Source organism: Clinocottus analis, unplaced genomic scaffold (genome assembly GCF_023055335.1).
Source record: "Clinocottus analis isolate CAN_PGR_092001 unplaced genomic scaffold, fCliAna1.0.p SCAF_6, whole genome shotgun sequence".
NCBI classification, from domain to species: Eukaryota; Metazoa; Chordata; class Actinopteri; order Perciformes; family Cottidae; genus Clinocottus; species Clinocottus analis.
In genome coordinates, this window is record NW_027176218.1 from 16,673,924 (window position 1) to 16,697,255 (window position 23,332).

The window sequence follows — 23,332 nt, forward strand, 5'->3', positions numbered from 1 at the left end:
CACACTTGATTTTCATAGCAACGCTGTTGTATTTTACAGAACATCAGTACTTTTCTAATTCACATGGGGGCAATACAAACAATATGATAATTATCTTAACTAACAGGTATGAGGGTGCATACTAACTTATATTTTAATCCAAGGGTGACAACTAACCCACACTATTCCATTCATTAATGTGCTAACCTTTAGGGAATAATCTAATCAAACATACATATGTTTATACACGTACACATATACATATTCATGATTACACTCTGAGAATCCATGGTAACCACGTGAATAACTCCCAAATGTCCCAGGGCGTCTCTCTGAGGACCACCTTCACATTATGGACTACTGTTAGTGGTAGTAAATGACCCTTACCAACGGGTCTCGGCATCATGTAGTGTGATTTATCCCAGTCTCCGGTGCAGGGGCAATGCGCATGCGCTCAAGATCTCCCAACCACATGCGTTTGGATAACGCATGCAATCAATTTACCAGAGACACGACGAGCAAGAGCGGAAGTGAAGCAGATTTATCTCAGCATTAAGGCATGAGAGATCGACCGTGGAGTAAGAGAAAACACATCTGTGTAGAAACTATAATATACATAAACTCATATATAAATCATCTTTAATCTATGCCGACATGGATGATTGGCTGTTTGAAATTGGGCAGCATCGTGATGCATTCAGGTACAAATGGCTGAAATAAGTCCAGTCAGAAGTAACTGAAAATAAACATGCAGGGCTACTCCAACTCTCTATATTCTTCTCTTTTGTGTAAAAAAAAATGTTATTGTGTTAAAAAAAGTTATTTTGCGTTAAAGCCTACAATTAGCAGAACCATTCATCGTGTATCACTTCCCATATGCACGGATAGCTTTTATAACTGTTTGACTGTTTATTTATATTGCTGTTTTTTATATGTCTCTTTTTATTTGTCTCCTGTGTGCACTTTACCTGTCTGCTGCTGTAATCCTGCAAAGTCCCTAAGATATATATATATATATATATATATATATATATATATATATATATATATATATATATATATACATATATATATATATATATATATATATATATATATATATATATATATATATATATTTATATATATATATACATATATATATACATACATACATATATATACATATAAATATATATATATATATATATATATATATATATATATATATATATATATATATATATATATATATATATATATATATATATATATATACACGAACGTAAAATATACACACATATGTAAAATATAACTTTAACCGGCGAGCTTTGTTTTGAAGGCTCAACCGGAAGTCGTAGTCGCCATGGCGGCCGGCTTGGGCGCTTCTCGGTTCGTCCAGCAGCGCCTCGGCCGTCCAGCATCAGAGCGGTCCTCCTGTGTGTCGGGAAGGCGCGCGGGGAAACGCTGCCGCCGAGACGCCGCGCGGGGTTGTTTTTTTTTTGTGTTTGTTGTTGTTGTTGATCTGCTCCCACAACTCCCAGCAGCACCAGCACGCCTCTCCAGCTCGGACCCAGACATGGGTTAGAGAGACAGCGACCTATGGATTAGCCACTTTGTGCACTTCACCCGAGGAGGATGATGATGGGGGGGCGGTGGGGGGGAGGCAGAGAGACGGACTTGTTTTCGCTGAGACATCCTGACAAAGACGGGGGACTGAGAGGCGAGTAGAGACCGGGGGTTCGCTGCTCCTCTCTGTCTCGCTTTGCATCTTTGTCTTCTTTTATTTTTGTCCTGTTTTTTTTTCTTTTCTTTTTTTTTTCTTCCTTCTTCTCTTTCTTCTTCTTCCCGCGTGTGTTGCGAGGCAGAGAGATGTTTGCAGAATTGCTGTGCGGCGCCGTGGCTCTGGTCCTGTATGTCAACACCCTGGACGCCGATTTCTGCTACGATGACAGGTACTTATCGGGCTGAATGGATGACGTCCCGGCTCCGCGCCGCTCGCGTCACTGTCTCCGCTGCTCCACTCGCCGGTACCCTTTCCAGATCAATTCAATGGGAGTGAAGGGCTCCAGTCGTCATGTTGCAATAACTCTGAATGAGCAGGAGGCGATTGCACTGCAGCAGCAGCAGCAGCAGCAACACTGGCAGTTGCCTCGTGTGAGCTTTTCTCTTCACTCAAGCAGTCTAAAAAAGTATCAGTCTATCAATAGAGTAGAGTAGTGCTGCTTATCCTCACCCATATTGTAGCTATACAGTGTGTAAGACACTTGGGCATCCCTGTAACATTCCTATAGACACTTTTTTCTGCTTCTTTTTTCTTGTTTACAGGGGTCGCGATCATACAGTATCTCCACACCCCTGTCATAATATAACGGCAGCAGTCTCTCAGTTCTGGGTGAAGCTCAGTGTGCTTGGATGCCTGGGTGCAAAGTGTCGCAGCCTCCGGAGTCTGGACTTGCTCCAGAGTCTTGAGGAAATAATTGATCTCTGGAGGACAAATGTGCCTCCTCACCACCCCACAGCACAAGTCCCTCTCGCCCCGAAACAGATCCGATTGTGCAGCCGACTGCAACTTTTTTTTTTCATATTTATTATTAATTTCCCTAAAAATAGGGAGCCGGGATGTCACCCTGCACTTGGAACCATCGGCGTGATGAGGCGAGCGTGGCGCTCGCTTCGGCCGGGGCTCTAATGTGGAGTAATGCATTGCTCATAGCCGGCCGTTTGATATTTGATGGCTGGGTGGTTGTCAGGGCCTCAGGCTCACGTATGCGCCAGCCGCGCTTTCATGTAGGTCAGAGGCATCGCCGCTGCATCTCCGCTGTCGTTTCACACGTCGCTTTACAATGAGCTCATATTCATTAGCAGGGGAGGCAGATCTCGTATTCTCAATACAGACCATGGTGCACTTCATATTCTACTACATGTGCCTCGGCCCCCACCTGCCCACGGCTTGTGTGTGTATAACAGCTGCAGCCTTTATTAAAAGTGCACCCGGAGGATACACCCTCGTGAACTAACACCACATTAACGCCCTCCACATCAGCTGCCGGTGCCTTTACAGCTCTGTACTTTGAACACTTCCTGGTCAACACATCCCCAAAGGCCTTTTTCTTTGCGTTTCCTCGCGTTAAAGTCTCAAGTGTGTATTTGCACTTTGTGTAATGGTCAGGTGTGGCAGGCACGCTCTTGTGCAAGAGACATGGTGTTCTGTGTCCATAAACCTGTCAGGGGAGCGGCCGTGCTGTGCCGGGGTGAGAGGCTACCTACCTACCGCTGCTGCTGCTGGAGCTTTAATGCAGGACAGAAGGCCTCACCCGGATTATTCAGTGAAGAGTCGTTCAAACACACTGTTATTTACTACCGTTTGAGTTTTCTTTTGGCCCTCCCGAGTGACTGCAGGCGAGTCCTCCAATCCAAGCCCTCTGACGCGTTCCGTCTCCGGCGTGTTTTTCATCTCTCATCCAGCGTCATCTGTGTTTTTTTTTGTTTTTTTTTTAACACCGCGCGTTTGGTTCGGGCTCGCAATTAGCAGCCGTCTCCTGTCCCCTTGGGCTCCACTGGGAGGGAGGGAGGTTGCAGCAGCGATATAAATATTGTGCGGTGGGGGGGAAGCAGCCCTGGACATTCAGACGGATCTAACTTGCTAATGCTGTGCTGCTGTAGAACAAGAACAATAATGTGACTGGGTGATGGTAAAGAAGCTGCCATCATGGAAAATACTGAATGTGTGCGTGAAAGATGATGAATCAAACTGCGAGATCGCCATTTCCCAACACCTTGCGGCTCAAAGGCAGGATTTATTTGAACTGTGGGTCTGTGACAGTAATTTATGGATCGCTCTGATAATGTTTTTTAAAGGACGTCAGTGTTACAGAATGTCAGGCCTCCATTGCACCAACATGAAGATCGATAGTTGATGTTTTCTCGGGTGTGCTTTTTTGAAAAGTAGAAGTAAACTCCTTCTGAATGTTCATGATAAATAGCCGCAGAAGTATTAAATATGGATATTTTTGCCACAGTGCAACATTGATTTCTCTCTGTGAGAAGACAGATTGGGCTACTTTTCTTGCTCCTGGCTGTGAAACCAATGCATTGACTCAGCGAGCGATTAAAAGTTTGGGTCCAAAATTGTGGTTGTGTGGATGTGTGTGTGTGTGTGGATGTGTCTGTTTGGGTGCGTGTGTTTGGGTGCATGTAAAATGTCTAAGAGCTCCAGAGGCCCAGAAAAGAGACCTGAGGATTTGCCATTGATTGGCTGCTCATGTCGTATGGCGGCGCAATGCGTAATGATGTGCTGCTCTTTATGTATTCCTCTCATGGCCAAAGGAGGGTTTGAGAAATATACAAAAACTGTAAAGGCCACTGTGTGTTCTCAGTCACATACTCCTTATCACGGACTGCATTCCACACACTGCAACCAAGGCCAGGAGGAGGTCACTGTTTCGAGGGAAAGAAAGTTTACACGAGTTACAAGAAATATCCTGCAAGCTGGGAAAGAAAAGAAAATCTCACACATGACAGTTTCTTGACCCTGCAGCCAGTCACAATCTCTCCCTGGATAAAAACTACAGCCTGAAAGAGAAGCCAATCTCCCGGGCAGCTCCTGGACACACTCCTCATTAACTCATACACAGCTTTGACACCTGCTCTGGAAAATGGGAATCATACGTCATGTGGTTCATATCTCAGCTGCTATATAATCTACAGTTAGGGCTGAGTGAAGGAATGGGAGAGCCCAGATAAATGTCAGTGGAGAAATACTGGTGCAATATTGTGTGTTTGGCCGCGAGCCTCGCACACTAGAAAACCCGCGGCACAACAGCAAGAACCGGCGACGGCATCGAGCGTTATTGGCTTGATTGCAGGTTGCAAAATTTATGCCGTGGCCCTTTTTTTTTTAACGTTTCCGAGTGATTTAGTTTCTGGGCCTCAGGTTAACCAAGAACACACGAGTAGTGGAGTCCCAAACAGAAAAAGCGGACACTTTTTTTTCTTCCATTTAGCAGCAGAACACATTGAGCTGTTTTCAAGGTATATGTCAGCCTACACACACACACACACACACACACACACATAGGCTCTGTGGATTATGGTTCCCCGTCAGGAGCTTGATGGATGTGATGAACTGTGCCCGTCTCGTTTTTCTGCCCCGGTATGATGTCTTAAGGTTCGGCCGTGTGAGGATGTGTGTGAAGGTTGCGAAAGTCACGCCGAAGGACGCGGCCTCCCCGGCCGTGGGCGGTGATTTATAACGCTTAGACAGTCGGTGAGAAGGCTCCGTGCCCCGGGTGCTTTATTGCGAGAAGCCGGGATTGGGGGGCAAAACCGATCGCTTCGCGCTGATGCGGTTTGATGTGAGCTTCGACTCGATGGCGGCGAAGAAGCCACACAGCGCCCTGGGAAGTGACTCATGTTGCTTTAATGATCTAGCAACCGGGTTACGGAAAGAACAAAAAAACACACCAAAAAACAAGTAGGAAATCTTTATTAATTTATTTCTGGGGTATTTTTTGTTGTTGCTTAATTTAACTCCATTTTCTATCATTGCATCCACCTTCAAGAATCACCACGTAGCCAAAGGAAGCTGGATACTTAACAATACAGTAGTCTTCACCGGGCTCCGTTGCCTGTTGACCAACCTGTCCTGAATTGGTCTCTGCCGCCGTCTGTGCCCATGATGGCCGCCTCCTCCTTGGCACTGTGGGTCAGTGCACTGATCTGGAACCCTCCTCTCATGGCCTATACTGAAGGATGGGCTGTCTGCGGTTATGTTGAGGGCCCAAGGGCGGCAACCCGGCAGTTTTGAGTATCTCTGCTTGTTTTTTCCCCCAGTCAGGCTCTCTCTGTCTGCTCCCTGTAATTACCGTCCTGCCTGCAAAGCGGGACTCACGACATGGTTTGGTAGACGTAGCTGCGTCTCTCTCTCTCTCTCTCTCTCTCTCTCTCTCTCTCTCTCTCCCAAAGCCTTGTACTCCAGCTCCCATCATCCATCGACTGCCTCCAGATGGTCCCGCTTGGTAAGCAGTTTAGGGTTTTTCTCCCTTGTGCAGTTTCAAGGGGAAGGTTTGAAACGGATTCAAATGGAGGACGTTGTGTTTGCTTGTACTTGCCAGGATGGAGACATCAAAGTGCTCAATGACACAGACGGCGCGTTGAGAGAGACAAAAGCACATGCACCCATATGCTGGCTATAATGAATATTTTTGGGGCGACTGAGTCAAATGGCAATGAGGAGAATGAAAGAGGTCACATAGAAGACAAAGAAGAACAGACGGAGAATTTGTTTTATGGCCAGCGTGGTTCACTCTCGGCTCTCTCCCTGTTTCCAGCGAAAAAGTTCTACGTACCCACTGTACACTCCCTTCCCTGCACCAAACGGCTGAAAGTACGACCCCAAAGGAATGCTAATGTCGCGCCGTATCTGCAGGATGTGTGAACTGTTTGATAAAAGATTTGCCTTTGCAACTAATGAGCTGATACTGTAACTGGTGTGTGATAGCTTGTTTCTGCACGTGAGTGCAGCGAACTGAATCTGGGTCTGCAGGTTCTAATAATATTGAATAAAAATACCCCTATAAATTATGAAAATGACTGATGACAAGTGTGGTGGTAGTGGCTATTTCCTCAAAGCGAAATGAATGTGTTGTCCGGAGGAGGAGACTTTGATGTTCCTGCATTTCCTCCCTAAACTCACCAGGGAGGACGAGCTGTTTGGCAGGAGAGGAAGGAGACGTGTGGGAGGCGTCCTGCCCAATCTTCTTGGCCCACACACTTTCTCTGATAGATTTTCTCAGATGAGGGGGAAGACGGCGTTTGTGGTTTCTGACCAGCGTTTACAGATTAAGCCCAACGACCGTGCGCCAACACGAGACCGTTCACACGCCAGGCGCGTTGGTTGTTGTTGTGTCGGCACACTTGTGGCGATAAGAAGTCAATTTTGTTCTTTTCGTCCCATCTCCCTATTTTTTTTCTCTGACGATGATTAAAAATCACAGAAACAATCACTGATTTCCTGCATCACAAGAAAGGCATTCATCTCTTAAAATGCTGCCACTCTGGCCGTCTTGACTTGAGCTACTGCAGCCCCGGAAAGACCAGCTCAGTGTCTCACCACACGTAGATCAGATCTTCTTTTTCCCCAGCTCTCATTCGCCAACAGATAGCCGGTGAGGGTAGAAATGGTTATTTTCACCCTTGCCACCATTGCAAGATAAGCTATCCTGGCAGAGTTTCATTTCTAAAAATACCATTAATGAGGGGTTCTCACATGTTTGTAAGTTGCTTCCTTTACCCACAAAACCCTACAGAGTTACTTCAGCATCTGAGTCGCGGAGAGAGCGAGTTCATATTTAGGTCAATAGGAAACAGTTGACAAGATATGATGCTCCTTTTTCCACCCTTACTGTCATCAGACCCAGAATAGGGCATCGTTATACTGTATCTTGGTTATTGAATTTTTTCTCCCGAAAGTTCACAAAAATGCTGGCCTTTTTCGCACGGCGTTCCCCGTGGTGTGTGCAAAAAGGGGAAAATCTGAAATACCTGCATATTTGGAAAATGTGCAAAAGCGATTAAATTTGAGAAAGTGTTTTATTGGTGCACTTCCTAACATGTAAAAGTGTGTGGAAACACACACACAGCAGCAGCACACTGAAACCCTGTTACCTGACTGTGGACTTCCTTTCCATTCTGGGTCGCCACAGGTTTCTCTGCGACTGTCAAAACAGTCAAATAAGCTTCTGGGGCTGCTGTGTGGCCCACGGTGAGGCATCAGCAGAACACTGAGCCGAGTACTGGCGGGTGGGACTCTCTCCCACCAGCACCTCTCTCCATGTCACGGGCTTAAAACGTCTTTTTTTTCACTAGTGTCTGAGAAAAAAAAAGGATGGGTTTGCAATGCTAGCAATATTTTGTATCACTTTTGTATAAATCAGCTGGGCCAATATCTTGGCAAACGTATAACTGCTGTTAAGAAACGTTGAAGATATGTTTGAATAAGACGAGGGCGGGATCTCGTGGTAATGGAGGTGCTCCTGATGCGTCGGCATAATACTGTCCCTAGAAAGGGAGTAGATTACGGACACCGAAGAGCACTGAAGCGACACCGAAGAACCACAATTATAATCTTTATTATCACGGTTACATGGTGAAACAAGGCCAATGTATGTGCATCCAAACAGCAACACTTTTACACTAACAAGGTCATTAGCCTCGCTCACAGCATGGCTCCACGGCAGCTTTCAGTGGGTTGGTCCGGCAGTTTGGTCCAGACTGAAATAACTCATCAACTCGGATGGATTTCCTTTCAGCCTTGTACAGACATTCATGGTCCCCATAGGATGAATACTACTTACTCTGAGTCTAGTGCCAGTGTCGGGTACAAAATTGACCTTCGCCAACAGTTTGGTTTCTGGCCAAATACCTGCAGATCTAATGATATTTTAACACCTGCTCACTGTGAAGTGCTCCCATTTGGTCAGAATTGAAAAGGTAAATTGTAATATGTTTGTTGTGTCTAAGTAAAAAATGAATCTGGCGGGCTACAATTATTAGCCAATTCACAGCTATAAGGCAGGTAAACAAGAGCTAACAAATCTGCAAAAGTTTTATTTAGGGTTCAATTCCAAGTTGGCTCATATATACGGCAAGTTTTTGCAAAATCTGCAAATAAATTTGGTAACCCCAATACAATCTCCTAGGACCCGCCCCAGTCTTCGGGAATGACTGATATGTTTTATGCTATGCTGCAACTGAAAGATGCCATGTAAAGAACTGTGTTTAAAGTTGATTTGCGTGTGAACAGAAGCAAGTTGAAGTGCTAAACGCGGTAGCGCCACAAAGCCAAGTTGAAGGTTTTCACTTCGTCACAGTAATCCTGAAAGAGACTTTACGTCGCTAAACACACCACCAGACACCCGTGACCTCCAGATCCAGATGATTTCTAGACTCTCTGGAAACTTGATACATACCCGAGTCTTAAATACCTGTGATGGGCTGATGTGGAGCTGCACAACCTTTTGATTACTGGAGCAAACTGCTATCTGCAGTTGATGAACCCGAATATGTGCTGAATCACTCCGGCGATCGGCTGATTGTCACTTGTGATACTCGGCTGCACATGCCGCTGTTCTCGCTGTGGGGTGGAGAGCTGCTCACCATGGCCATGGTTTTTATGAAAGCCCCTCGCTGTGCGCCAGTCTGGTCAAAGCAAGCTGCTTCAAAGCTGCATTAATCAGGCTCTAATGCTTTATAATCACCCGACTGGTATGCGGTGTGATGAGAAATGTAGCCATATGTAGATGTGGGGTTAGCTGCCTGGTGGTGGATAGAAGCATTAGAGATTGTCTTCGCCGCGCTGCACAAGACGTTGACCTTAGTCCTATTTGGTATTCTCGGCGCTGCTTGCCTGGCCATTTAATTAAAAGCCGGCAGATTATCTCTTCTAATACATCATGCGGTTATAGCAGCACACACACACACACACATGCAGTATACTGCCCACAGACAGACAGACAGACAGACAAAATAATAATCGCCTTAAAACGGGAATGATGTTTAATACCGGACCGAATCATCCAATAAGAAAATCTCTCACGTGGTCAGTGTTGCATGGAAGACGCTCAACACAGCTCCTCAATAATGTGAGGAAGGCGCTAAAGCTGCCAAGGAACACACAAAGTCAAAATGATGCATCAAATTTCTCGTTGGACCAACCGAGTGAAATTAGTGGGATTCATAATCAAGTAACACGATGCCTCTGGTGTGAGAAAACAATGTTTTGATCGTGTGCGGCGATGGGTAAATGCTTGCTGTAGGTCATGCTCCCATCATTAGACGTGGGTCTCAAATGATTTGACGCTGCCAGGCTAAATTCTTAATGGGTCTAGACACGGGTTTGGATTTCGAGGGCTAATGCTGGCTGATGGCTCCTAAGCCGTGGCCACTCTCAGGCTCTTGGCCCTCTTCATATTAATGGGATTAACAGGACTGTGGATGAGAGGGGGCACGACGTGTAAGCAGAGAACCCCAAGCCATCAGAAACAAGAACTCCCCTGTCCCCCATATCCAACAGGGATGCTCGAGTCCCCCCTTTTCAGTGAGGAAGAGGAGAAGACTACCCCACTTCACTGGGCCTCTCCATCTCAGTGGCCTTATTCTCTGACAAGGAGCACTGGCTCGTTTCGATAAGGTTATGACACAAGTTGGCCAGTTCAGGGGCAATGCCTTTGTCCATTGTGAGAAGAAGGGGGGCTGTGTGGTCCCTCTGTTCTCCCTGGACCCAATGAAGGAGGCCATTTGTCCTTAAATAGAGGGGAATTAAGCCCTGGATTTGTTGCTCTGTTGTTTAAGAAGGACAAAAGAGCAAGACCTCAGTGTTCCCTGTTTGGCCAGAGCAGAAAACTGCTTGCGAACCAACCTGTCAGAACCAATCGGGGGAACTCATTACGGGCTCTGGTTGGGGTTTTCAAGTGGCGAGACAGAGGGCAGAGGGCAAAGGATGCACAGTTGGTGAGCTAACAGGAGCTTCTTTGTGTTATGAATATGCCAGCTCAACTTGGTAGCTTTGGGTGGCACGGCTGGAACGATGATGCGACGGTCAATGCTCTTGGAGAAATGCGGCCCGACAAGATTTTCGAGCTGGTTGCCAAGCTGGAAAGCAGCCATCCGCTTCTGGTTGCCAAAGCTGCCAGAGTGGTTGCCATATTTAATTTAGGATTGTAGTAATTATATTGCTTTTTAATTAAAAGCCATATTTTAGTCATGAAAAAAGTGAAATCAAGAATGTTCAAAGATTTTCACAGAACCAAACAACTTGTTGGTGTTTTTGAAAAAGGGGTTTTAACGGTTGCGAAGCTTTTGGGAAAAACCTGAGTTGCCGCATTCATATTCATAAGCGCTGTCGTGCACGGCTGCCTCTCAGTATTTGAGGACGTTTCTCTTTCATTTAGCTGTGGACAGTACTGGCTTCTGGGTTAAATCAGTGCAGCAGCAGCAATCACTCGCCTCTTTGGAAAATTCCCCACCAAGGACTTTTGAGACTGTCGTCCCAAGAAGAAGACAGAAACGGTTGTTTCAGCAAGTTCCCCTTAACCTTAACCATGTGCTTATTATTGTAACCATGACAGCAAAGCTCCCCGAACCTTAGCAACTTAGTCATTTTAAGCCAAACCATGATATTTCCCTCAATGTATTTTTTTCTGCCAAATCCTTCAACCAAATTGTTGTCACATCATAATATGTATTGATTTTTGAACAGTGATTTTCTTTCATGCGGTCCTGCTGATATGGGCATTACTTCCGAAAACGACACAACACTTTGTGTTTCTTTAGGAGAGTTATACACAACGTATTTTGTGGCTTCCTTTGTAGGACTTATTTGGACTAAGGAGCGGAGGCAACCAAATCAAACGGCTAACCGGGAACTCAAAATTGGGGCGACATGGCAAATGCTACTGTTGAGCTCAGTGGAAGAAACTTCTAACCAGTGGTGGCTGGTGGCATTTTCTTTTGGTAGGGTCATCTATTCAGTTTCAGCAAACATCCCTGTATGATTCAATGCAAAAAAACACATTACTACTTTGCAGTTAAATATTTAACATTCGTTCTAACACTTTGACATAATAACTTTAACATCTTAGTAATGCAATTCAGTATATTCATATATATATATATATATATATATATATATATATATATATATATATATATATATATATATATATATCATGTAGCATACAGACAAGTGGTCTTGCACTTGAGTGATGATTTTAAATGTATTGATAAATTCCCAAAACCAAAAACGGAAGAGCTTTGTACAAAGGCACAACGACGATAATTATGTTGGCTTATTCCTTGTTCGCATTAATAAGACACACACACACACACACACACACACACACACACACACACAGAGCCAACCCTCACGCCAATTTCCTTCATACAAGCTATTGTGCCAAATGTTCTATTAATATCATCTGTTCGGACTTTTCCCCTCTCAGATTCAGGTCCAATCCTTAAAGACACAAGTGTTGGAATGTCTCTGACTTGTGTTATTATTGTGGTTAAAGTGGTTTTTAAGTATGAGTACAGTATCTGGTGTTTCCTAAATGTGGTAAGTGAGTCAAATGCAGCACAGAAGGGCCTGTGGTCTGTAAAGTTTAGCCACTGTGGCTATTGGGCCCCCTCAGGCTTGGGCCCCTTGTGGCCTCTATTCAGGTGCTGTGTGCTCTCTCAAGTCTCTGAGCTGATGGGAACAATATTGTGCACTTTGGATAAGAGAAAGGAGAAGAGGGAGGGTCTCATCAGGTGTGTTGTAGTGCAGTTGTCTTTATTTGCAGACAAGCTGACAAGGCACAGACTGAAATCTTGCGCACCCCAACGGTCCCGGCTGTAGGATCCGCCTCCTCCCGTCGCTTCCTACCTCTGACCGGACCACAGCCACGAAGGAAGCACATCTTTTTCACAAGCTGCCTCTAATTGATACTGTCGAGCCCTGGGAACCCAGTGTGTGGTTTTAATACTCTGCAAAATGCGTACAACGCACAACAGCCTGCAGTGTGCCACCCTCTGGGACGCCACAGGTTATTTACAACCAGACGGCCGGTCTGGCCCAGGTCTTCGCATAGTTTCATGTAAGTAAGTAAAGAAAATAAAAAAAGAAATACCCACCACTCTTGGATGTGACCCTTGCCAAGCCTTTCATCACGTAGCTGCACCGAGGGTAAGAGTTGAATCCAATCCAGCGCTGTAATCTCAGCCTTAGGGGGCTTTTCGCTAAATGGCTGTGTGGGTTTTGACAGATTGAAACCAGTTATATATGTAGGTTAAGTTCCCGCTGTTGGTGCTGACTTCATGCTACTGTCTCTGTTCGCACGTTTGTGTTTCCTCACCAGCTCCACCTGTGGAGTTTCTAGTCAGTGACGCTAAATCCGGGCCACATATATTTTTGTGTTTTGAGACGTCCACGTGGCATTACTAAATCCAATCAAATGGGGTGTAAATTGACTAGTTCGAACGCAGCTTGTCACGGCTTGGTGAGACAGACATGTCTGACATCTCTCCAGATGGAGAACAGCTTGTGTTGTATTGTGTTTCACCGACCGAGCCAACTCTCCCGCTCTCTCTTTCTCCCTTGTTCCCTCTCCCTTTCTCTCCGTCACCATGCATAAAATCACGCTGGCGACAGATTGATAGAATCATGATGGTTTGCAGGGTTGATTTCGCTGGTTTACTTTGGCTGAGCGCTGACCCTCAGCATCCCTGGCCGCGGTGTCTCCCGGCTCATCTTTGACCTTTCCCATGCGCGACTCTCCCCTCTGGCTATTTTGCAAAGTGAGGTCTTCCTCTGCGGCTGGAGACAACTGGAGTTTATTTTTGATCTGAGGAGGAAGTTTGGGTTGGGAGAAAGTGCGCGCGACGGTTTTCCCTCAACCATCCGTTGAGCTTTGACGATCAGGAGAGAAGCGCTGTCAGAATAACGAGACTCCTTAAAGGCCCTCAAGAAAAAATAAATGTATAACCTGGGAGAGATCGAGGTTTTGCAAAAGAAAGAAATGAAAGAGCAGAGCTGGCAAGAACACATGATTGATTGAGAATTATGGAATTAGATGCAAGATCTGATCCCCCGATAGTTTGAGTGTGACTGCGAAGGCCTCCGGGCCGATCTCTTTCGTTCTGCGGTGAACACGCGTTGTCCTGACTGTGAACTCCGGCTGCTTTGGGGTCTTTCAACATTTACCTGATGAGATGTTAAGAGGCCTCAGAACCACACCGGATCCCCCAGGCGGCTCCTCCAAAAACGTGTCCGGCCTGTAGTAGACACATTTTTCCGCCATCACATGGTAGAAACATCAGCGGCTGTTTTAATTAGGAAGCAGTTCAAGGGAAATCCATCCACGGGCCTCGCTGGCTCGCAGGCTTTGTTTTCATATGTGTGAGTGACTGCCGGGGTCCCCGATGATGAAGACCCAATCCGTCAGACACAAGAGGCTCACGACTCTTCAAACAAGCTGTCACTCAAGCCTTCCTTTTTCTGCCAAAACACTGTTGGCCTTTGCGAGTATTTTGGCCTCGTGTTTTATTTTATAAAAACAAGCACAGTTATCTCGGAAAAAAAAAAAACACGCCGCGAGGAGAATGACACTGCTACCAAGAAAACTTCTCGAGGCCAGTCGATTTCTGTGGGCGAGTGGGGGGAAAGGATGTTGCCCTGCTGGCGGATTCCCATTACTTGTGGAAAGAAAAATGCATGATCAGCACTAAACAGGCGGCGTAATGACTTGCTCTCCCTGCCGCCGCTTCTCGTTCAGCGCTGGCCGGTCTGAGACATTTGCTCAGGCAGTGCGGCCGTCACTCCACTTGATTGATGGAGCTGATGGCTCCCTCGTGACAGCCGGCGCAGAGCAGGCAGGCAGGCAGGCCTCGGGGTTCCTGCCGTGTGGGCTCGTACTCTCCCCGGAGACCCGGCCCTTTTTGTTGGGAGACGACGGACCTCGATTGTCGCCGTGATTGTGTCACCTCCTAAACCGCAGCTCGTAGCTATCAGCTAACACCGGCAGCTCATTCAGAGCTTATTGATTTCGAGCGACGGAGCGATCCACCATAGTTTCCCCCGTGAGCACGCAGCTGGCTGGATTCTATTAGGTGAATACGTATTGTATTAATTCCCTCCTGCAGCCGTTGCAAAGCCCATTCATTCAATGAAATATGAATCGATGCAAGGAAAAAAAGAGTGACTTATGTGTCTATTGCGTGCAGTTTCTCAGCAGAATACACATTTCTGTAAAATATATTCTCTCCGGGTTAAGTTTAGCATTAAGACGTCGTAACACTAGCTTACAAGTACAGCTCAGATTTATGTGAGAGATTACGGGGCATCTCACACTCTACTGTTGGAGATGTTGGGCTGTAAATCATGTGGACGAATGATGGATAGAGGTTGTCACAATGAACAGATGAGTTGGCAGGACGCACGCTGGCATGTTTGCCTGCTCAATGAGCTTTTAATTTGCGGTGAGAACTCGACATCAGCGTTTGAGGGGGGTCTTTGGAAATCATAGAAAATCTGACTTCTGTGGGAGAATAAAGGACGCGTTTCTGAGATGTCCCAGTTTCCAAGATGATCTGAGCAGCAGACAAAATGACGCATTGGCTTTTTGGAAGAAAAACCTTTCATGCAAAGTACAGACGATACAAAGGAAATGTTCAATAGAAGAGTGTTAAGCTGCGTTTGGGAGAAAGCTCTTTGGCACAAGGCACAAGTGAAATTATCCTCATGTCTGTTGTGCCAGTTTTGTTGGACCCTTCCACTTATTTCAAGACAATTTGCCGTTGCTTCCATGGCCTCTTTATTCATATTTGACACACACAGCTATACCTCAGTCCTCAGTTTGGGTTATTAGTTTGTATTTTTTTACAGTGTACCTGTTTTGGGGTTTTCATGGATATATTTTACACAAGATTGGAAACATTTCCCATCTTAGAGTCGTGATTCAGCGATGCTTGAAAAGGATTTAAGACTGGAACTAAATATATTTTACGTGAAATTGAAAAGGATGCGCTGTAGAGGATTTCCCTCAATTAATCAAATTGTGGGTCTCAAGAGTCATACTGTGTACTCCAGAGGCCTAATGGTTTTACAATACACCGTCTGACTATTACTATATTGTTGGAAAGGACACAATTGCAGCTTTGCCATGATCACATAATCATCATTATGAATGATCTCATGGCATCTAGACCGGCACAGCTCACATCATGTCCAGTATCTGATCGGTGGAGATATTTGCTTCATGAAATATTGCTTATTACGTCTTGAAATACATCAGGGGTCATTTCTTTCACAGTATTGCATTTCCTCGTGTTCGCCCTAACCAATACGTCCCCATTCAACTGCCTTTAATCCTCATGAGCGGAGGAATCCTCGGCCTGGGAAGGAATGAGCAGTGAGTGGGACACTGTGAGGAGCAGAGCTGAAGAAGAGCCGCTCTGCGTCGCCTGGTTTTTATCGGTGTCTTGCACAATAATCGAAACGGAACCCCACAGCTAATACGGTTAGACCTTATTGGCAAAAGGTACCAAAAACAGTTTAACAGATGGTTACTGCATGTCTTTTCTTCCAAACAGTTGCATCCTCAAAATAGATTTAGAATAAATTAATTAATAAAGCGGAGGATTCTCCCGAAAGCTTTAATAACTTGCAGATTTGTGGGATTTTGGAGGCTTTCTGTGTAATCGTCAGTGGACTCCCAAGGGTGAGTCAGCTGCTGCAGACCGTGCCTAGAGTCTAAACCAGATTAAGAATTTAAACCTTTTCGTCCCCAGTCGAGAGGATGCTAAACTTCCCTTCATGTAGGTCCGTACCTTTTCTTTCTGCATCCTATAATGTGCTGTGGATAACATAATGGATACTAGATGATTCTTGACTGAGCTGGAAGGTATCAAAAGGTAAAAAGAAGAAGTTTGAAGACGACGTGCATTTGATCTTGATCAGAGAATTCCTGAATAAAGGAAAAGAAAAATTGCTCACTTAAATCAAAGTGCATCAAACTGTTCAAACATCTTGTTCTTATTTCAAACATTGATCAAAGAATCCACTTGTTGCCGCTGGAGATAAAACCCAGTTCTCCCCTGTGAGTGCGTGCAAGATGCTTTTCCTTTCAGCACTTTAACACTTTCTGACAGCTCTAAACCTTGAAGCAGAGGTCGCTTGCATATTCATAAACCTTGTGCTGCTGACTTTATGTCTAACTGGATGTTCAGCGCCAAAACATTCTCTCATGTCTGCAGATAATGTAGTGCGGTCGTTGCGTTGCTGGGCAAAAGCTGCAACTGTAACAAAATCAGAGTCAGCTGCGCTCTACCTATAAATACACCGCCGTGCTGTACGCCGCGTCCCTTTTTAATAAAGTAAGTCTCGCCACACTAAGTAAACGCTGTCCGTGAAAACGCTGGATGCAGCATGACGAGCCCCCGATGCGAAATGTGGAGCAGCTAAGAGCGTTGACCTTGTTGAGCCAATAAAGCCTCGATGATGCGCGTTTAGCTGTGTGCGGTGCAACCTTTGGCTGATCTGCGTGTCCATCTCCCAGCCAGCTTTGTGCAGTAGCCAACATTAGCTCTCCTGGAACACTCGACCGAGACTCTCACACATTAATATGTTGAGCTGCCGTCCTCGTTTTCCTGCACTTCCATTTTGTTTTCATTGAACACAAAAAACCCTTTTGCTGATGCCCTCATTAGCAAATACTTTGGAGGTCAACCCCACTTTATTCGCAAGGAAAATGAAATATAAAATAACAGCTGATGCCTTACGGACCGGTGTTTACGGCAAATGATGCGGGATAATGAGGCATTCCAACAATGCCACTGCGTGTGCTTACTCCTCTATAAATCATTCATAACTGGATCCAGTACGATGGACAAACATCTCCAGCGTCAGTCAACCAGAAAGCAGAATAAACAGTTCCTCATAGTGCATGTCCGCAAGGATTGACAGCGTGTACTTTCATTCTCTTCAGTGCATCCAGTTTGGGTTATTAACTCAGTTGTGGATGTGTTTATGGCTGTCGGAGCTGTGTTTATTTGAGCAGGATTTAAGGCTGTTTATTTGGGACCAACTTCTTCAGTATACAGTTGGCCCAGTCAGATAATTGTGAGATTTAGGAGCTGAATAAAACACCAGCTCAGTGTTCAGCAGTGTTTACCTCGATGGTTTTTGGTACAGCTAAAACATCTGCTACCTTTATGGAAAGCTATGAAATGATTATGCCGGTTTGGAATGAACAGAAAGTACCTGCTGATTTCCCCTGAATGCTCTCTGATTGTGAGGAACTGCAAGTATGGCGGACTTAGTGCAGAGTGATTAGCCTGCTGTTTTTTTTTTTTAACCCAGCTTTCTCTGTATAAAGACTGAAGCTAAATATGTGCAATATCATGCGGTTTTTGAAGAAAGAAAATTGTCTACGGTATTCTTCATCTTGCATGATTCCAAGTATCCGAATGAATGTCTTAAACATGATCCACATGATCTTTTCAAGCGTTTATAGTAATATCTTCAATCCTTTGTCTCGGGATGTAGTAGCAGTTTGAAGGGCACACAAGTTTTGGGTCAAAGTAAACTTAATGCAAGTAAATAGTCCCCTTTTTGAGGACTACTTTCAGTCGATGATGAATACACATTTGTGCTGCTTTCGTGAGTGTAAACGCCAGCAGGACGATGTATATGGGATTCAAACTAAACTACAGCGCCCACGCTGATGCTAATGATGGATCCTGTCGCGCGGTGCAACGGTGCGGCTCACGAAGGCGTTTTCAATAGTGTTTAGACGACAACAGCATTCTATGGCACAGAGAAATAATCTATATCTGCCTTTGACCACACAGACAATACTGGTCAGCTGTATCTGTTCATTATTGGCTTTGGTCTGTTGGTGTGATTTTGTTCTTAAAAAAAAAACATATTGCTCTATGAAATAATATTTACTCTAAAACATATTATGTTGTATTTTTGGTGGTGCTTCGTGGGTTTGAATGACTCAAACACTGAGCAGTTTCAGCTGATATAACATAGTGTTTTGCCACAAAACCAGGGGCCGGTGGAAACCAGCATCAGACGGGTAATTGATTTGTTTCAGCCCCCCTACTGGTCGGCTGTAATGAGATGACAAGTACAGTCATGGCTAGAAGCTGAGCGGGGAGAAGGGGTGTGGGGGAGAGGTCCATGACCCACAGGAAGATCAATACTACATGATGAGGCTGTGGAAATGGTGCTACAGCCTTTTGTTCTCATCCAGACCTTCGCTATAAACCAACCATTTTGCCACTCGACGCTTGTGATGTTACAAGAAAAAAACACTTATCAGTGACACGCCTCTGGGTTTTTACTGGCCATATGCTTGACCATGTGGTTTTCCATAGTGCAGGCAGAGAATCATTCTGTTTAACTTCCTATCATTGGGAAGCAATATCAAGGACATAAAATGTAATGCGGATCTCAAACGAAGGCTTTTGGTGTCCCGTAGGTCCACTACATAGGAATGGACACATCACTCAGTCACTTTCAAATCCTACATTGAAAGATGTAGGAAGAGAGGAAGAGAGAAAGATGTTGCAAGAGATTAATAACCACAGTTCTGCTTTTTTTTTGTAAAAAAAAAAGATGAGCTCACATCTTTGAGATGTGGGCTTGATTGCAGCGTACAATACCTGTCTGATGTTTGGGGGAAAATGGTCTCTGAAAATTCCCACCAAACACTGGCATTTGCTCTCGGCAAGGCCTAAATAATTTGTTGGTATAACATGAATAATGCAATCGTAAGACACTACTGCAGAGATGATGCGAGCGTGTTTTTTCTTCCTGGGTTGTGGATCCGACTTTGAAACCAGCTGTGGTGGCTTCATCCATCTGTTTGCATTTACAGGATAGAATCCATGCAGCGCAGTATTTGGCAGCACTGCCTTCCAACTTGGCTTTTGCCCAGCCAGAAGAGGGGATAGGTCAATTGCAAGTACACTTTTCAAGTCATAAAAATACATATACAAGTATTTTTCTTTGGGGTTTAGAGAGAATTCCTCGCCCTCAGGAACGACGGCTGAAGGGTTGGAGGGAATAATAGCTCACTTTGCACCTCGTAAAAACCTGTGAGCACACCTCGAGTGCTGCTGCTGGAGGCCTCGCGCTGAAAGTCCCACGCTCGCGGCCCTCAGAGCCGTCCCTGAGGATAATAGAACGATGGGGAGCTCAGTGGAGAGGATGATATCGGCCTTCACACCACTGACGTGTGTGTTTAGTCCTCTTCCCACCATTCCTCACCATAAACCACTAAGTGTCATACAAGAATGGACATCATGAATACTTTTCTACCCTTCACTTTTTTTTTTGTTTTACTGCTTGCTCCTCTGGATGGCCACAGCTTCCAGTTGACACTCCAAAGTGTGAAAGTGTGTTTCTTTGCCACAAGATGCAAGAGTCTGGCCTGGATCCTTGGCCATTGAGCTGGACTAAATGTGTGCACTATGAGGCGTTTTAACCCAGTTTGCATGACTTCAATTTTTTATATCTGCTAAGCTCCAGAAATGCACTCTGTTGGGCAAGGCATGCCAGGCATGGCACAGAGCGGAGTCTCCATTGCATCCACCTCTTTTGGGCAACGATAAGTGACTGAGCTATAACTGAACTGCAGTGGATGAATTACAAGGGGATGGACTGACAGATGAGGCAGTAGCCTGGCGCCAGGGCTTTGGAAGTAGCGTGCCTTTATTGCTACAATGATTAGACATTAAATTGCTTAATTGATTGGCGGACATATTGAAAGCCAACCCTTTAAACAGAAAGTAATGTATCAATAAACAAGACTAAGACTATACAGCCATTAGATTTCCAGTGTTTGTTAACCAGCACAAAATGGCTAAGGCGGAAGGGCTATATTTTTGCTTGCTTCATGGCAAAGGGTGGGAAGTTAGGTGAATCACCAAAGTCTTACAATCAATCCTCTCGGGACTTTAAATATTCGAAGCAATTATCAAGGTAATCCATCCATAGTAGTAGATCAGGGGACCAGAAAACCCAGTTGGAGGAATCATCCACTGGGGACAATGCAATGTCTGTACAAGATTTCACAGCAATCTATAGATTTGTTGCACTTCAGTTTGAACCAAAGTGGCAGACGACCAAGAAACATTGGCATCCATAGAGCCAAACCGCTAGCGTGGCTAGAAAAAAAGCGGCTAGTCAAAGATTGTAATATTATTAAGATAAATGTACTGCGCTGCAGCTGAGCGATAAATCATCAAAAATCTAAAGGGGAGATGGACTAGGGTATGCAGCATGTAGCCAAAAATGTTTGACTTCACCGTAATTCTGGATTGTATATGGTCCACTCGGTAGGAGTCTGTAATGAATCCTTACTCCCACTCTTAATTCACTGACTTCTTCCAGGTCCTACAGGGCGGTAAATCTCTCTGAGAAGGCCCGTCCTCCTCCGAACTCCGCTATCTGGGGTCCGACATGCTCGCAGGTTCATGTAATCAAACCCCGCTGCTTTACTCACATCTGCGTGCAGCTGTGTGTCACGTGATCCATTTCTTGTCTCTCTTTCGCCCCAACACATTTCGGCCTCCATTGTGTCTCACAATTCTCCTTTCATCATCACGCATGCCGTTCGCACATGGTTAAGTGAATGGAGGGCCCACTGGTGCTGATTCGCTGTGGCGGTACGCCGGAGACGACGGCGTGTCTCTCGCTCGTGCACAGATTTGTAATCACAAAGCCACGGTAACCCCTGCAGCTTTCTGACACTGATTGGACTGATGGCCTGGGATGTGGAGAGCACCTGAGTTGAGAGGAGTGAGACAAAGCAGCAGGTGTTGTCCTTGAAGAATTCATGTCACACGTATCTATCATGACTGTTTTTTTTAAAGGAAAAGGCTAGGTTTACCAGTTGGTTATTATTTTTCTTTGTTGTTATTTTCATGTCTAAAATGTATTATTTCCCTTTTGAGTGTTGTGGGAATTCCCCTGATTTCTGTAATCTCTTTTGCTGATCACACGTTTTAAGTGGAGGCTTCAATCATGTGCATTTAGCTGCTACGCTCAATAATAACTCACCAATCAATGGCTTTTTTAGCCATGCTGACCTCATGGCTCTGTGGGCATTGAAGTCCGTCCGCCCACCACTTTATTCCAGACAGAAATAATTATCGAATGGCTTGCTATTAAATTTGGTACAGAAATGCAGCTTCCCCTCAGGCTGAAAGGTAAACCTTGTTATGATCCTCTGACTTTTCCTCCAGCGCCATCAATACTCTAGTTTATGAAGAAAATGCCAGCAAAACTAATGGCATTCCCCTTTACTGTACTTTGTGTTTATTACGAACAATGTGAGCTTGTTTACATGCTCAGATAGTGAAGATGCTACATGTTGTACCCGTTTAGCATGCTAACATCAGTATTAATACTGGGTACAAACACTTTTTTGTAGATAGCTGTGGGGCTGTAATAAATCATTACTTTCTTTATTGATTCATCTGCTAAGTCAACATTTTAAATGTTTGTTTTGTCCAACTTAAAGTCCAAAACCCACATTTTATTCAATTTACAACAACATATCATCTGAGGGATATCTGAGAATCTGTAATTCTCAGATAACTTATAATCTTTTGACAATTTGGCTTCACAAAATGAATCCTTCATCAAAAAAAGATGACGCTATATTTTCTAACTCTGAAGCCTCAAACACCTTATCGTGTGCATTGAGCTGCTTGTGTTGACGACCATGAGCACCTACATCCGGTGAATAGGGATGCCAGTTCATTCATTTCCACAGTAGTCTGGAATATTTCATCATTCCTAATCTGCCCCTGCGAGTCAGGGGGATTGCAAACCCGGGGGCCGCCGTAATCCATCGCCACCTCACTGTTCAGGTCATCACCACAGAGCCAGTGAGAAGATGAACACACCTTCTTTCAGCATGTTATTTTTTGCGATTATGGCTTCCTTGCTCCTTCGTGAGGAAATTGGGTTGACACAGTGAATTTCTTTCCATTTAAGCAGCCTTAATACTTAATGCTGTTTTGTCTGCCCCCGAGGGCCCGCTGAGCGTTTGCACTTTTCCGGGCTGGCACAGATTCTCATTACCTCTGGAAAAACTTCCTGCGTTCATGTAAAACAGTGTAACCTGATCCCAACTCTCAAAATAGTTCCGCGGGAGACAGGATTTGGAGGAGGCGATGCTGGCTCCCAGGACGAGTCGCGTGAACGGAGAACAGCAGACTATGTGAAGACACAGCGTCTGCTTGTTTAACACCTATAAACGCCTGAGGTGAGGTAAACATCAGATCGCTCTAGTGAGAGGAATTATGGGTAATTATAGAAGACAAAGGAGGCCGGAAGAGGTGTTATCTCAGCCATTTTAATTTGACTAGGTCCTCTTTCTTACACTCTAATGTCTTTAAATGGAGTTCAATCTTGTGGGCCGAGGCATCATTTATGGTGGTGAAAAAACCCCCGACATGTTTAGAAGTAATGTCTTTGACTTTTAGATTTTTTTGTCTGATGCATATGTGCCCACACAGTCAGTAACTGGTGCTGGAAACCAGTGAATGCTGACATCATGGACTGCATCAGATGAATGGGATTGCGAAATGTTTACAAGACATCATCTGTTTTGTGCTAGAGGACGTTATTTTGCACTCCCCGGTGAGATAATCTATTTTCACCAGCAACGTTTCCACGTCGGAGCCACACTAAGAGAAAATCAAATCCCCGCTGGATAATGGCTCTTGGAGTCCTTTAGGACTGGTGTCAGTGATTGCTTCGGCGTTCAATGGAACGCAGCTCAAATTCAGCAATGCGTGTTTGTTTTGGGGCATC

General features: G+C 44.9%; 1 protein-coding gene across 1 annotated transcript in view; it reads left to right on the forward strand.

Moving 5' to 3' along the window:
* The first annotated feature begins 1,637 nt into the window (after positions 1–1,637).
* Positions 1,638–23,332, forward strand: part of tmtc2b (transmembrane O-mannosyltransferase targeting cadherins 2b) — an 86,130-nt gene continuing 64,435 nt past the window's right edge. Inside the window, exon 1 of the mRNA XM_068603804.1 lies at positions 1,638–1,913. Within this exon, the coding sequence (XP_068459905.1) occupies positions 1,831–1,913 (83 nt within the window). The 5' untranslated portion in view covers positions 1,638–1,830. The remainder of the gene's footprint in view (positions 1,914–23,332) is intronic.